Source organism: Podarcis pityusensis (assembly GCF_964106645.2).
Source record: "Podarcis pityusensis genome assembly, chromosome: 15".
Classification (NCBI taxonomy): Eukaryota; Metazoa; Chordata; class Lepidosauria; order Squamata; family Lacertidae; genus Podarcis; species Podarcis pityusensis.
In genome coordinates this window covers 15,219,551-15,236,097 of record NC_138040.1, presented here as the reverse complement: position 1 = coordinate 15,236,097, position 16,547 = coordinate 15,219,551, and the positions used below count along the sequence as shown (strand labels likewise).

Below are 16,547 nucleotides of genomic sequence, written 5' to 3'. Positions count from 1 at the left end.
CCTCTTGAGAAATTTCAGCTACAGTTAGAAGTTATGCAAGGCAACTTCCCCTCAGTCTCCATCTCCGGAGTTTGAACCATGATAAATGTGTCTGACCTCGCAGTGTTGTTGATCTGCTTTGCCTCCACACCCCCCCTAGCCATATTAAGAGTGCCATCAGCCTAATGAATGGGGAAGTGTTTCGAACAGCAATAAATTATTTTTAAATCATTGGCATTTCTGAACTTGCTGAATTTCTGCCTGGGTGGGTGGAATCAGCAGCTATAGGGGAATTTCTAGCTTTTCTGTTGCCAACTCACAGACGGTTTTGTGGGCCTCCTCTCTCTTGACACAGCCTTCCCCACCAGTCTTGCAAATGAGTAGGAAGTGAGCTGGGAGGGGCAGATGTTCTGGAATAAAAAGGTGTGGAGAGGGAAGCGATCCCCAAAAACATCTCATGAGAACAGCCTGCTCAATCAGGCCAAGGGTCCGTCTAGTCCAGCATCCTGGTCCCACAGTGGCCAACCAGATGCTTGTGGGGAACCTGCAAAGAAAATTCAAGCACAAGAACCCTCTAAGCTCCTATGGTTTCCAGCAACTGGTATTCGGAAGCATTGCTGCCTCCAGCTGTGAAGAGCCATCATGGCCAGTAGCCAAGGATAGCCCTTTCCTCCATGAATTTGTCGAATCCTTTCTGAAAGCCATCCAAGTGGGAGGCCATCATTGCCTCCTGTGGGAGGGAGTTCCACAGTTTATGCTGCATGAAAAAGTCCTTCCTGTTATCTGCCCTGAATCTTCCAACATTCAACTTCATTGGATGTTTATCAGTGCTGGCGTTTTGAGAAAAGGAAGGAAAACTTTTCTTTACCCACTTTCTCCATGCCAGGCATCATTTTATAAGCTTCTATTGTGTCACCTATCTCTTGTAGTGTGGTGTAGTGGTTAAGAGCGGTAGACTCGTAATCTGGTGAACCGGGTTCGCATCTCCGCTCCTCCACATGCATCTGCTGGGTGACCTTGGGCTAGTCACGCTTCTCTGAAGTCTCTCAGCCCCACTCCCCTCAGAGAGTGTTTGTTGTGGGCGAGGAAGGGAAAGGAGAATGTTAGCCTCTTTGAGACTCCTTCAGGTAGTGATAAAGCGGGATATCAAATCCAAACTCTTCTTCTCTTCTTCTTCTTGCCTTTTCTCTAAATGCCCCAGATACTCTAAAAGTCCCAGACGCTGCAACCATTCCTCATAGGGGAGTTGTTCTATTCCTTTGATCATTTGGGTTGCTCCTTTCTGAGCCTTTTCCAACTCTGCAATATCCTTTTTGAGGTGAGGCGACCAGAACTGTACACAGTATTCCAAGTGAGGTATCACCATAATGACATTATGACATTAGCAGTTTCCCCTTCAATTCCTTTCCTAATGATCCCTAGCATGGAATTTGCCTATTCCACAGCTTCATACTAAGTCACCGCAAACCCCTCCATAGAAAGAAGTAAACATCTAATGGCAACAGTCTCCTTTTTTTGTGAAAATAGACTTTAATGTAATAAATTAGTTTTCTTTTAAATAAAAACATAGTTTATCCAAACCCCGACACCCTCCACTCAATGACCCAGAGTGAACAGGATGAGCATGAGTTTCCCCTCCCAAAATGCATGCAGAGGAACATCAGTTGCAAGAATGAGAGTCACACCATTAGTCTATAGTTTTGAAACACCCCTTGGCCTGGAATACAGGCTTCTCAACACAAGAGACACACTCCTCAGGCTGGGTGTACCTGCTGGCACTGCGCCGCCTCCCCAGCCAGAAGTGCTTGACAGCTCACATAAGGCAGACCTGAGGAGAGGGTCACATGACCCTTTGGGGCTGCCATATTTGTTTGGCACAGTGGGATGTAGGGATGAGGGCCAGACTGCCTCTCTCCACCACCACAAGAACTCACATGTCCATGTCTTTATCAAAGCTCCTTCTTGCTTCTTTCTTTTTTTTAAAAAAAGAAATTTCTCCAGAGTTTCTACAGAACAAGAAATTTCATTTAAGGAGAAATTTTGGGCCTATTTTATAGTCCCACACTCAACCAACCCGCTTGGGAGATTTCTTCACCCCGGATATGTGTGAAAAGCGCTGGATTTTATCAAAACACTTGGTTCTGAAAATACTTTAAAGGTTTTTCCCCTGCTCTGCTTGTGAGCTTCCTGGAAACATATGGGAAACAGGATAGAGCCCATGGAGGCAGGCCTTTGGTCTCACCCGGCAAGGCTGTCCTTATCACGCAGCCAGAAATCTATGGAATGGGTCCTGCTAAATGTCACCTGCATGTTCTGGTAGGTTTGGTGAGGTAGGAAACAAAGCTATTAAGAAAAGAGAGCTGTGAAGTTGTTGCTGAATTTTGCAGAATGTAAAATCCTGATATTTGGGGTGTTGAATTGAGGGAAACACTTGAGGAATTTAAAGGACTGTAAAAAGATATGAAGTGAGAATCCTCCAGAGCAGGGGGGAGGACCTTATTCAGCCAGCTGTCTTAAAACATCCTGCCCAGTGGCAAAGAGAACTATAATGGTCCTCAGGATCTGATCCAGTGCAAGAATGTGAAAAGATTCTGAGGAGACGAGGGCTCCCAGACTGCTAAGTCACTGTGACCAAAATTACCCAGAGGTTCTGGGTTGTTCAAATGTTGATGGAGTCATAAGAACATATGATGAGCCTGCTGGATGAAACCAAAGGCCCGTCTAGTCCGGTGGCCAACGAGGTGCCTGTGGGATGGGAAACCTGCAAGCAGAACCCAAGCACAAGAGCAACTCTTTCCTCCTGTGGTTTCCAGCAACTGTTGGTGGCCATTGCTGCCTCATTCAGAGGGAGTTCAGAAGTGCCCTGAAGGCATCTACTCCAGCATTGTGTTCTCCCAGTGGCCAGCAAGATGCCTCTTCTGGGAAGACCGCAAGCAGGACCTGAGCATCCTCCCTTTCTGCGATTTCCAGAAAACTGGTTTTCAGAAGCATTACTGCCTCTGACCAAGAAGGCAGAGCACAACCAGCATGGCAAGTCACTGTCTCCTCCATCATCCCAGATCATTGGCCATGGTGGGGGACCACATCTGGATGACCAGATGCCCCTATCTGGGCATTAAATTCTCAAATGATGATCCTAGTGTGAGAGGGAAAACTCTGCCACAATTGCTAGCAATTTAGAATCTTCCATGATCTGGATTATAAATTGCACGAGGCCTGTAGTGTGAATCTGCATGAATAGCCAGTGGGTGGGAATCCCAAGTAAAATCTATTCCAGCTTTCAGAAAACGTGACACACATACACCCTGGTGGGATCACGGTCCGTCTTTTTCTCAGATACCCCTGCTGTAAAAATCTATCCCCAACAGACCAGTGGGAGGCCTCAAGGAAAATCCTGGACTGGTGGAATGGAGGAGAGTCCCCACCCCACCCCATGCAGGCCTAGGGAAAGGAGCTTCGGTTCCTAACCAAGGGGAACGTTTTCTCAGATAATGGAGATGGGAAACATCCATCGGACAACATCACGGCCAAAACCACACACTGGAGAAAAGGTAAACTAAAATGGCAAATGTTCCTGTTGGAGTCCCTTTCTAGAGTGGTTCACAGAGCGACCAGCACATCCTCAGTTCCTGGAAGTAAAATGCCAGCAAGGCTTAAGTTTCTGGTAAGCAGAATTCATCTTGCACTGCAGCGTCTCAGCTCTGCGTCATCGCCAGCCTTGCTCAGACTCACAGAAGCTTATCTTCTCCTTCTTCCAAGCTGATACGTCCGAAGCACGAGAGGCCCATGGGTCAAAGGCTCTCATCTGACTGAGATGGCGTGATGCAGTGGAGCTATCTAGCTGCTACTCCAAGACAGAAGGCTGTGCCTCATAATCTGGTGAATGCCACTGCTGAAAGAAAAGGAAGGGAAGATGGTAGCAAAGAAAAAGAAAAGGCAGATGATATTATCTGTAGGGATACACAAATAGGCCCTCACTGCTTTGGTCCTTTTTCAGGGTTCCAGACAGCTGCCCCCCTTTGATTTATTCCATCCCTTCTCCCTATTCCATCCCTTCTCCCAGTTTTCTTGTTTTCTTTTCCAACTGACACTCAACATTCCATGCTCACTGAGCATGCTCAGTCCTCACTGGGATTCAGCTGCCTGGCAGTTCTTTTGTTTCGCTTCCACCAACACACATGGACTTCTGTAAACCTTGGAATTCCCTGAAGAGCATGTTGATTCCTGCCCTCTTGTTTCCCAATAGACCCATTTCCCCTCTATTTCTGTCTGCACCCACTGCCCAAGTTTGGCATTAAGAGGAAGTGATTTTGACTTTCTGTTTTGCTAACTGAAGGTATTTGCTGAAACGGCCCATGATGGCTGGTGGCTGCCAGCTGTTGCATGTGACACCTAAGCACGAAATGCTGCTCTTGTGAATTTTCTGAAAAGGCTGCTTACATGGTTTCTCTCCGTCGTTCTGTCTCCCTCTGCCTGCCTGGCGTGTGTCACTGGACTCTCCGCTTTCTCATTCTCTGAGGGACGCAACCAACCGTTGGACGTGCAAAGCCAGGCAAATAAAGAATTAGTTTACAACAAATGGGAAAGTGGGGTCAAAATAAAACAATGTCAGGGATTCTTTAGCTGTGACTCCTACATTGCAGGGGGTTGGACTAGATGACTCTGGGGGGCGTCCCTTCAATTCTACAATTCTACAATTCTGTGATTCTATGATTCTGTGAAGGTGACAATATGCTGTCCAACATTATAGAGATAAAAATAAAGACCTGCTCACTGCCCGTTCTCCACTGATTGAAAAAGCAGTTCATTTCGCTACAGATTCACTAGAAAAATATAATTGTCCTATAGTTGGTGCCAGTGGTTCAGGGTGTGAACTGCAATGTTGTCTTAACGGCTATGTGGGTGTGCATTTGTATCAAGTGTGGAACACTAGATCCAGCCTTTGGCTTGGATCCTTACCTCTCTCTGCCCAAAGGGACAATTTTGGTACCGTATTTTTCGCTCTATAACACGCACCCGACCATAACACGCACGTAGTTTTTAGAGGAGGAAAATCCGTAGGCATGCCACCCGTAGGCATTCCCTCCATAACACGCACAGACATTTCCCCTTACTTTCTAGGAGGAAAAAAGTGAGTGTTATGGTGCAAAAAATACGGTAAGTGGGCAGGGTTGGCCATCTGCCAGTCTTTTGACATCATGACGGCTTCAAAGGGACTTTCTCCCAGCACCAATCAGCCGATTGACACTTAGACTGAGCCATGTCGGCTGCCCTTGGGAGTTCCCCATTGGGAATATTCAAAGCCAGGCAAAATTCCCATTGGGAACTCCCACAGGCAGCTGATCCTAGTGGGTCAGCTGGTGTCCTGGTTTTTACTTTTGGAAGCAAGACAACCCTAGTAACACTGAATTACTGTGTCGTGAAATGACGCATGTCTACAAATTGTCACCAACATGAAAAGTTTGGAAAGCTCTGCTCTAGGCAGTCTCTAGGGAAGGAGGTTGAGTCAGTAGGCAGCAGAGACTTGCAACCCCCATGGGGCCAAACTCTGAACTCCCCAAATGCCCCAAATGGGGACCGAGATCATTTTGGACTGTCTCTGGTTAAACTGGGGCAGTTGGGAGCATACCACAACTTGCCTGCTGAAATCCAGGTTGTGGGGTGCTTGGGTAGGAAGCCGCATGCCCATTTCCTGATGTTCTAGACTAGAGCAGTGGGTGGTACTGGCTGGATTACCAAGGGGGCACTAAGAGCCATGGGGCGGGGGCAGCAGGGGGAGCGCTGGGGGTGTCAACAACCATCAAGCGGCTTTGAAAAGCTGGTATCACTGGGCCAAGTTCATCCATTGAAGAGTTTTAATTGGATTTTGAACAAATGCACAATTAATTGTTGCTCTTTCGAACGTTGCTGTGTTATTATCTTACTTAGTGGGTTGTGCAAACTGCAATTCTGAAAAATGCTTTTAGGGTAGGGGACAGTGGGGATGAATTTATGAATCTAAGGTGGTGGTGGCCCCCCAAATGCTTGGGAACCACTATTCTAAAGCCTTGATCAAAGCCTGCATTTGCAGCTAGGCCCTGATCCAGCAAGGCACCCCCCTTACCTGCCTTCCAAGGCTGGGCTCCCCAGGTAGCTCTCCATCCAAGGACATTGCTTCCAGAAAGTTAGATGGTGCAAGGCCTTTCTGCCCATTCACCTCCCCCTGCAGAGAAAGAGGAGAAATGCCTCTATAGCCCACAAGGTAAATGAAACTCCCTGGTGGACACCTAAAAGTCATTCAGAGTGAGGGGCACAGAGTGAGAGCCAGTGTGGTGTAGTGGTTAAGAGTGGTGGACTCGTAATCTGGTGAACCGGGTTCGCTTCCCTGCTCCTCCACATGCAGCTGCTGGGTGACCTTGGGCTGGTCACACTTCTTTGAAGTCTCTCAGCCCCACTCACCTCACAGACTGTTTGTTGTGGGGGAGGAAGGGAAAGGAGATTGTTAGCCGCTTTGAGACTCCTTAAGGGGTGTGAAAGGTGGAATATCAAGTCCAAACTCTTCTTCCTCTTCTTCTTCTTGTTCACTAAACCTCAGAGTACCAGATGCTGGAGATAGACTGCCCCTGTACATGGAGGTTCTACATATAGCTGTCATCATTGATAGGCCTTGCTAAGTCATTCCTCTCTGACCGCATCACATGCATCGTAAACCACCCAAACTGGTGACCTCTGTCCTGCTTTGTGGCAGTGTGTGCCTCATGTCCATTACGTCTTGTGCAAATGTCATGTTTAGTGGCCAACCAGTTTTCATCCATCTCTGATCAAACCAATCAGGTTCCCCAAAGCTTATTTTAATTAAGTGGTGGACCAGCTCAGCTGCCTTGAAAACAATGACGGCTCCATAGCTCTTAATTGCCAACAACTCTTTATAAGGAAACCCGGCGAAGGTCAACGATGGCAGAGCTTTCAAAGTGGTGGAGGGTGACTAAGACTAAGCAGAAGAGTTGGCAAAACCCCATATCGATGCAGCAGCCCCTCTGATTTTATTCAGATACATCATTTAGTGCCTGAACAGTTCAGATAAAAAGAAAGAATTCTGTACTTACGTAATAGAACCCGTCGTCGTCCATGGAACTGAGCACAGTAACAATATCCCCAGCGCAAAACCTCAGCTCTGCCTAGAAGGAAAACAGTGAAGACAATGAGAAAGTTGGGGGCTGGGTGGGAGAGTGACCTTGGAAATGTGTGTGAAGACAGGGCTGATCTGCAGAAGTATCTGAGGAAGGCTGGCCTCACCTACTTTGAAGGGTGAAGATAGTATCAGGGAAAACACGATGTTAAGAGAAGCCCTCTTGCCACCTCATGACTGTAGGCAGAGTGAGTGGGGAGGCTCAGAGGCTTACCAGGGCACCAGGGTGAGACAGAATTGCCCCAAATGCTATTAAAACTGACTAGCCTTTGCTTATCATCACCAAAGAACCTTCAAGTGCTTTCCTAGCCCAGGAAATACTAGGTGACCAGCCGCTCTTGCTCACCTCCGTGTCCAGGTTGGGAGAATTCTCTTTGGGGTTGTAGTCAAAGATGGCCACCATAGTCCTTGGGGCATCATCCTCAGAGCTCAGATCCTGACCTTCGTGTGCATCTAGCAGAGAAAAGGAAGCATGCAGTCACAGCTCCTTATTTCAGCCTGTCGCCCAGAGCAGAAGAACATAAGAAGAGCCTGCAGGATCAGGCCAGTGGCCCATCTAGTCCAACATCCTGATGCTTGTGAGAAACCCAGATGCTTGTGAGATGCTTGTGAGAAACCCGCAAGCAGGATTTGAGCACAAGAGCTCTCTCTGCTCCTGTGGTTTTCAGCAAGTGGTTTTCAGAAGTGTTGCTGCCTCCGACTGTGGAGGCAGAATCTGGCCATCACAGCTAGTAGCCATCCATAGCCCTCTCCTCCTCCATGAATTTGCCTAATTGTCTTTTAAAGCCATCTAGGTTGGTGGCCATCACTGTCTCCTGTGGAAGGGAGTTCCATCGTTTTAACTATGCGCCACGCATAGTTTGGGAATCACTGAACTAATGGAAGACGAAGCAATGCTCACCAAAGCAAGGATTCTTCTCTTCTTGCTTCTCCTGCTCCACTGTGGGGATGAAAAACAGAAGAGCCAGTTTAAATAGAAACGCAGTGTGTAAGAACAAAGACTTAGCCAAGAGATATTTCCAAATTGCTGGTTTGAGGCCCTGCAGGCAGAGCATATGGTTAACCTTAAATGCAGCTATAATGCAAATGCAAAGCTCTGATTGGCAGCGCTTTGGATGTTGATCTGTTGCCGAGCTGTAAAGGTAAAGGTAAAGGGACCCCTGACCATTAGGTCCAGTCGTGACCGACTCTGGGGTTGCGCGCTCATCTCGCTCTATAGGCCAAGGGAGCCGGCGTTTGTCCGCAGACAGCTTCTGGGTCATGTGGCCAGCATGACTAAGTCGCTTCTGGCGAACCAGAGCAGTGCACGGAAACGCTGTTTACCTTCCTGCCGGAGCGGTCCCTATTTATCTACTTGCACATGACATGCTTTCGAACTGCTAGGTTGGCAGGAGCAGGGACCGAGCAACAGGAGCTCACCCCGTCGCAGGGATTCGAACCGCCGACCTTCTGATCGGCAAGTCCTAGGCTCTGTGGTTTAACCCACAGCGCCACCCGCGTCCCAAGTTGAGGGGGGTTCAAAATAATAAGAAATAAAAAATAATTACCGTGAAAATAAGAAATACTTGGGAGGTAGGGGATGTCAAGTTTTGTTCTTGCTCAGGACACCCATATTACCACAGGCCACCCCTGCTGAAGCTGTCACACCCCTTTGCTACCCTACATGGAGGAATGGGGTAGGATCATCTAAAGCAGGGGTCAGCAAACTTTTTCAGCAGGGGGCCAGTCCACTGTCCCTCAGACCTTGTGGGGGGCCGGATTATATTTTGGAAAAAATATATGAACGAATTCCTACACCCCACACATAACCCAGAGATGCACTTTAAATAAGGACACATTCTACCCATATAAAAAGACGCTGATTCCCGGACCGTCCGCGGGCCGGATTTAGAAGGCGATTGGGCCAGATCTGGCCCCCGGGCCTCAGTTTGCCTACCCCTGGTCTAAAGGTTGCATATGTTCCTGCGATATCTTGCTGTGCTTAGTAGGTGGAACCCTCTGTTGGTCCCCTCACCTCAAAAACAATGTTGTAGAGTCCTCAGCCATCCTCATAAGAACATAAGCGCCTGCAGGATCAGGCCAGTGGCCCATCTTGTCTAGCATCCTCTTCTCACAGTGGCCAAGCAGATGCCCGTGAGAAACCCACAAGCAGGATTCAAACACAAGAGTCCTCTGCTGTGGTTTCCAGCAACTGGCATTCACAAGCATTGCTGCCTCTGACTGTGGAGGCAGAGCCGAGCCATTGGGGGCCAGTAGCCTCCTCCTCCTCCATGAATTCATCTAATCCTTATTTGAAGCCACCTACGTTGGTGGCCATCACTGCCTCCTGTGGGAGGGAGTTCCGTAGTTTAACTATGCGCTGTATCAAGAAGTGCCTCCATATGCATCACCCTGACCAGCCCACGAGACACAGGAAGCTGTCTCTTACAAAGTTAGATCCTTGGCCCACCTAGTTCAAGATGGTCCATACAGCAGGGGTGAGGAACGCCTTTTAGCCTGTGGGTATCCTCCAGAGTTTCGGATCTTTTCTGTTCCTCAGCTGGAAATGAACCTGGGACCTTCTACCTGCCAAGCAGGTGTCCTGGCCCTGAGCTACAACCCTGTGAATGGACTGTGTTTGTTTGCCAGCTCTAAGAAACCCAGATTCCCAGAGCACACACAAAGCCATTGTGGAAAAGCATCATCCTCCATCTATAGAAGCAACAAACATTTTTAGAGTTCAAGGGCACCTCCTAACCAGGTAAAATTACTTGATCAGGGTGCAAAGCAAGGCTGGTGAGGGGTGTGGCCCTGGGGTCAAATCCAGCCCTCTAGGCCTCTCTGTCTGACTGCCAGAAGGGTGTGTTTCCTAGAGACAGTCCCAAGGACCAGACAGAGAAACCTGGAGGCCTAGATTTGGACCCTGGAATTGAGGTTCCCCATTGCTGGTCTACACTGGCTGGCAGAAGTTTTCCCCCACTGAACCTGGGACCTTCTGCAGGCAATGCATGTGGCCAGCCACTGAGCAGTGGCTCTTCCTTTAAAAATCAGGCAAGATTCTAGTCCTCATTGTTCTGAATAAAGGGGCTGATTTAAGTAGGAACATAGGCTCCTTTTCTTGAATCAAAACCTTAAGTTGCCTAGTTCAGGAGGATCATTTCACTGACTGGCAGTGGCTTCCCAAGATTTCAGGTATTTTCCCATGCCCTGGAGATGCTGGGGTTCAAACATGGGAGCTTCTAATGGCAAAACAGGTGCCCCAAGCCCTTCCCTGCATCTTGTGCATGGACTGTGTTTTTTGTTTCTCAGCTTTGTGACAATCTCTTCAAATGGGACTTGAGAGGGCTGTAAGAGGCAATCAACTCCCCGGACACGATACAGACCCTTTTTGGACCGCCGAGGTTTTGGTGGGCGAACTGTGAGGCGACGAGGAGGCGGGGAAAACACACCGTTATCTGCATTAAAAAAACCGAAACAAAACCCAAGCAAATTAGCAATCTGCAAGATAATGAAACGTAAGAAATCTTTTTGCAATATTAATTTCAGTTGGTGGATTCAGCTCTCAATCACTGTGGTATAGAGTCTGGATTTGAGGAAACGCAACACTCTGCATCCTGGCTTGCAAGAGGCATGACCACAATTCAACGATCCCTTCCAGGCAGGCAAAAGCATTTGAGGGGAGGGTGAGCTGGGGACTGAATGGCCTGGGGGGAGTGCTGTGGGCCAGTGTTTTCTGGGGGGTCACATCTGGGCCTGGAACCTGAGGCTCCCCATCCCACCCTGAGGTCACGGGTCAGAGTGGAGCACCTAGACTTTCCACCAGCATGTCTGTAGGGATCCGTCCTTCCTCTAGGAGCTGCTTCCTGGTGGTCTCACTGTCCACCTGGACCTCGGAGACCATGTTGCAGGGGACATAGCCCGTTCTCCCCCCGCATTTTCCTCTGTAGAATCCATCAGCATCCTTGTGGCCATAAACCTGGAAGAGGAGGAAACAATGAGAAAGATGGACAATAATTTGCAAGAGAGTTTTTTTGGGAGGGAGCAGTCAGAGAGATATTAAGAACATAAAAAGAGCCTTGCTGGATCTTCAAACCATATTTGCAAAGAGGCATTTTAAGTATTTAGATTTCCTAGGGAGCACACCGTTGAAATACATATTTGTATCTGGAAATCTATTACCGACGAAAGAAGAATGGCAGACGAAATTAATGGACTATGCAGAATTAGATAAGATGACAGGAAGGATTCGAAACCTGTGGGATCAGAGATTCGCAGAGGACTGGAGTAAATATGTGAATTATTTGAAAAGCAATTGTAACCAACAGATTACGCTAGTAGGATTGCAAGAAGTTTTGTAAGGAGGACTATGTGAAATATTGCAGAGAAAAGTATGAAGAGAATTAGGACTATTAAAAGTAATAGTGAAACTAATGAAATGCAGATTAAGTGATAAAGACTGAAAAATCTTCAGATGTGGCTGATGAAAGTCCAAAACGTTGTATAATATAAGAAAATTTTTTGTATGATTTTTGGAAATTTTATGTAAAAAATCAATAAAAATATATTTTAAAAAAGGAAATCTAGCAAACAGTTCTCTCTCCCTCTCTTAAAAATTGTGCACAAGGGTGCTGAAAAAGGTTCACAGTGGAGGATGGTGACAAGGGTTTGGGAAGTGGCAGAGTTTTTCGCCTCTTCCCATAAACAGATTTAGAAAAGCAAAGTGGTCAAAATTTCGTAAGGAGTCTTGATACAGAAGAGAAACCACTACGGGCCCCCAAACTGTTGCTTAATTTAGGAACGTTGCAGAATCGAACTTCCTCTTGTTATCAGCACCACCAAAGCAGAGTTTCTCGGGGGGGGGAGGGGGAGAGAGTGAAAAAGCTCCTCCCGAGGCGACCAAAAGGACTCAAGCTCTCTGGATGACCTTTGACCAGAATGGCACCTTCAGCTGATGGGAAGATAAAAAATGTGATATCAATGTGATAAAACCCTGTTCTCACAGGGGCCAACCAGATGCCCAAATGGAAAACCTGCAAGCAGGATTCGAACACAAGAGCATCCCTCCTCTGGCTTCCGGCAACTGCTATTCAGCAGCCTTGCTGCCTCTAACTATGGAGGCAGAGCAGAGCCATCATGGCAAATAGTCATCAATAGAAATCTCCTCCTCTGTGAATTTGTCTAATCCTCTTTTAAAGCTGTCCAAATTGGTGGCCATAACTGCTTAGGGGAGCACATGTTCTTCTTTTCTCTTTTTCTCCATTTTGTTTTTCTGTCAGCAGTCACTTGGGACTAACTCGTTTATGGGATAGTTCCACATGTACCGTATTTTTCGCTCTATAAGACGCACCAGACCACAAGACACACCTAGTTTTTGGAGGAGGAAAATAAGAAAAAAAATATTCTGAATCTCAGAAGCCAGAACAGCAAGAGGGATCGCTGTGCAGTGAAAGCAGCAATCCCTCTTGTTGTTCTGGCTTCTGAGATAACTGCGCAGCCTGCATTCGCTCCATAAGACGCACACACATTTCCCCTTACTTTTTAGGAGGGGAAAAGTGAGTCTTATAGAGCAAAATATACGGTATATATACTTTTGTAACCTAAGTCTGCCTTCAGGGATCCAACTGTGAACTGAATGAATGTGAGCAAATTACTTTCATATTGACTTTAATAAGATTGTCGTGTCTATTCTTTTTAAGAGCGACAAGAAGGGATCTTACCAGGAATCTTATATAGAGAGGTTCAGATGAGCCTGCAACAATCAAACCACTGTGTGTTTAAAGGGGAATGTTTAAACTCTGCTAAGATATAGAACTTGCTAACGCAAGTTAGGAAGGGTATCATTAATATATCCTCTCCTGCCTCCCTGAACATTCCCACATAAATTAATAAACTGGGGGAAACGAACTGTCCGCCTTCTCCTTAGCTCTGCTCTTACCTTCAGGATCTGTCCCTCCTGAAAGGGGAGTTCTTCCTCGGCTGCGTCAGGGTTTGGAGACATCGAGGGAGGGTCATAGTCAAAGAGGGCCACAAAGAGTCGGGCTGAGCCCCCAGAGTCCATTGGTTCAGGGGAAGGGCTTCTCCAAGAGTCTGCCCAAGACACACAAAAAAGGGTGCAATTAGACATGGGTCTCCCAAGCTTGGGTCTCCAGCTGTTTTTGGACTACAACACCCATCACCCCTAGCTAGCAGGACCAGTCGTCAGGGGTGATGGGAGTTGTAGTCCCAAAAACAGCTGAGGACCCAAGTTTGGGAAACCCAGAATTAGACCAAGGCCAGTTCTAAGTCTGTCTGCCAGCGCAGAGCACTTGGGCCAGGTCCTGGACTTAGCAAAGCACTGGATTGATCCCCAGGCCCTGATTATTCCCTCCTCCCCAGAAATGACTAAGACTGGTGCTGGATCCCTCCTTGTAGCTTTCCCTGCTCACAAAAAAAAAAACCCTTCTAGGATAATTCAGCTGGTTAGAGAGTGGTGCTGATAATGCCAAAGTTGCAGGATCTGTCCCTATATGGGACAGCTGCATATTCCTGCATTGCATAGGATTGGACTAGATGATCCTCAGAGTTCCTTCCAACTCTACAATTCTATATTTCTAAGCAGCTTACCGGAATTTGTGTCGGGAGGGTCTGCCACATCTTGACACCTTCTTCGGGGACGCCTACCTCTCCTGGTAGGGACCTGCCAAGAGGTTGAGTTCAGCAGCTCAAGGTTGCCATTGCCTGACACCTGGAAGAGAACCCGTGGCAGAATTAGTCCCTGATCCATCCTCACGAGATCTGAAAATTTATGGCCAGGGCAGAATCACACAAACACACGCACATATGCAAAAGCAAAGCTACAAGATGCAATATTCCTCTTCTGGAAACTTCTGGAATCTGGACCCAAGAAGATGTTGGGGAAAGTCCATTGTGTTTGGCGTTGTGGTACAAGTTACCTCTGACGTGTCCCCAAACCCACGATGCAGTGGGAGGGAAGATCAGGTCCGTGGGCCAAATGTGGCTCACCTCCAAGGCCTATGGCCTTGGGGGCTCTCCACAAGCCACACCCCCTTCCTCAGTCACACCCCTCGCCTTAGGCCACACCCCTCGCCAACCCAGCTTTGACCCTTCGCTGAGAGGGCTGGAATGTGTCCTCGAATTCTGAAAACATTTAATTATTCAGTAGGGTTTCCCTTTGGGAAGAGGAATACTGCATGGGAAGCCTCCAGCCAGCCAGGTTGATTTTGGAGTGAAACATAAGAAAAGCCACACGAAGGAGCACCACAAATGCACCACAAGCTCCAGCTGTTAGGACAATAGGAGGCGCCTCTGTTTCCAGCAAAGCACTCAGCACAAGTATCAGAAAGCAAGCAAGCTGGGGAGCTGGGGAGAGAAAGCACGGTCAGAGTTGCGGCAAGCTGCGGCAATGGCGGTAGGGGAAGGGGGCAGCTCACAGACCCGTGGGTGTGACGATGGAAGGACATCCTTCCAAGGCCGCTCCAGCCCGCCTCTCCAGAGAGAGGGGTTCCTCTCCAGACTCCGGCTCCTCTCCTCAGAGGCGCCTGCGGAGGCCCTCCTCCTCCAGCAGAGCCTCCCGGGTGAGCGGCTCGGGGACGTGCTCCAATCCCCACTCTCCTCTTCCCAGCTGCTGCACCTCTTCAGCTCCCTCGGCCCGCTGGACTGGACCGACCCCGAGCGGCTGGAGGAGTCGCTCCACCCCTCTTCGCAGTCTGTGGGGGATCCGTCGGCCCTCCCGTCCAAACTGAGCTGGCTGGCCGGGGTGGACGTGATCGTCATGTCCTCGTCGGAGTCGTACTCGACGTTGATCTCCAAGCTCTCCGGGCTGAGGCAGTGGGAGAGGGTTCCGGGGCCGTCTTCCTCCCCCGCCGCCTTGAGGGGCACCGTCCTCCTTTGGCGGGGTCTCTGCCTCGCCCAGCTGCACAGATCCGACTCGTCCTCCACCCCGAGGCTGGTGATCACGTCCAAGTTTTCCTTCAGGCTCCGGGCCCTGTAGAGGCCTCCTCCGCCTTGGTGGGAATTGCTCAGCATGGAACGGGCGGGTCGTTCTTGTATATCCACCTTCCTTTTCCTGTTTCCCTGGGATGGAGCGAGTCCTTTCTCTCTGCAACGGCTGGGCCTTCCCCACTGGGAAGACTTCCTCTCCACAGCAATCTCAGGGCAATCCCACTCCCAGTTCTCAGGGTAAGTTGGCATCTCACTCACACCCTCTCTCCTGAACTTCCCGGGGACATCCAGCAAGACTTCCTCCTCCGACGGAACCTGGTTCCTCTTCGGTGGAGCATCCACAGGAAGAGGAGGAGCTTCTGTTCTTTTGTAGGGAGACCTATCCCGGAAGTCATCAGAAGACTTCCTTGCCAGAGGGGGTGAAACTGGTCTGTCCCAATCTTCCTCCTCCTCCTCTTCTTCCGTTACTTCTGGGATGCTGAAAAGTGCTTTGCTGCAGTTTTTTTGCAGTGGCATCTCCAGGATCCGTTCCAGGATCTCTTCGTCGCTATCGGTGTCGCCAAGGTCCAGCTGTGTTCCAGCCCCGGAGAACAGGCCAGCAAGGGAGAAGGAGAGAGAAAGAGGAAATAGGTGTTAAAAGGGATGGGGGAATAGCGCCTACCTACCATCAATCCTTCGGATGGCAATAAAAGAGGGCTAGGCAAGTTCATGGAGGAGGCTGGCTACATCTATCAGTGGCTATATTAACTGTGGTCGCTAAATGGAACCTCCACAGCCAGAGGCAATCTACCTCAGATCACCAGTAACTGGGGAGGGTTGAGGAAGAGCAGGATAGGGTAGCTGCCTTTGTTGCCTTGCCCATGGGCTCCCCAGAGGCATTTGATTGGCCACTGTAGCAAATGGAATGCTGAACTAGATGAACCTTTGGTCTGATCCTGTGGCTGGAGGGCTCTTCTTTTGCCAAAATCCATTGCGAAGACCAACATTATAAAGTCAGAGGAGTCCAGCTGCATAGAAAGAAGTTAGGGATATGGAGGGGTGCGTGTATGTGAACATCCAGGCGGAAGAATTGGCCAGTATCCCAGCTCTGATCTGGGCCCAGGACACTGGCTCAGCGATGCATCAAACACCAGCCTTTTCATCCTGTGTAAACGTCTCACAACTTTAGCAGGTCAGAAAGGATTTTTTCTTTTTTCCTGCTTGGCTCTTCAAGTTTTCTTCCTTAGGCCTGTCTACCTGATCTACCCTTTCTCAATGATCTGTGCAGTCCGGCTGAATAAATGTTGCAGGTATCTAGTGGAACACAAGGCTTGTCTTCCTCCAAACAACTCTTAATGGGGTATCTTCCTATATATATATATATATATATATATATATATATATATATATGTAAGGCTGTCATCACGTAGGAGGGTTTGCAATGCCGCATGACAATCCTGGATTTGCATGAAGTCGGAACACAGACCCTATTGGAGGATTT

General features: G+C 48.5%; 1 protein-coding gene across 5 annotated transcripts in view; it reads right to left on the bottom strand.

The window, feature by feature from the left end:
• Positions 1-1,964: 1,964 nt before the first annotated feature.
• Positions 1,965-16,547, bottom strand: part of TSPOAP1 (TSPO associated protein 1) — a 50,264-nt gene continuing 35,681 nt past the window's right edge. For 3 of the 5 annotated variants that reach the window (XM_080983989.1, XM_080983991.1, XM_080983992.1), the window contains 11 exons: positions 14,561-15,637; positions 13,730-13,850; positions 13,062-13,213; positions 10,934-11,102; positions 10,510-10,581; positions 8,049-8,087; positions 7,494-7,600; positions 7,065-7,136; positions 6,083-6,181; positions 4,420-4,493; positions 1,965-3,871 (listed from right to left, as the gene is read on the bottom strand). In XM_080983989.1, the coding sequence (XP_080840115.1) occupies positions 4,467-4,493; positions 6,083-6,181; positions 7,065-7,136; positions 7,494-7,600; positions 8,049-8,087; positions 10,510-10,581; positions 10,934-11,102; positions 13,062-13,213; positions 13,730-13,850; positions 14,561-15,637 (1,935 nt within the window). In that variant the 3' untranslated portion in view covers positions 1,965-3,871; positions 4,420-4,466. Of the gene's footprint in view, positions 3,872-4,419; positions 4,494-6,082; positions 6,182-7,064; positions 7,137-7,493; positions 7,601-8,048; positions 8,088-10,500; positions 10,582-10,933; positions 11,103-13,061; positions 13,214-13,729; positions 13,851-14,560; positions 15,638-16,547 lie in introns of those variants that run through there. The other 2 variants (XM_080983990.1, XR_013980099.1) reach the window with 2 other exon arrangements.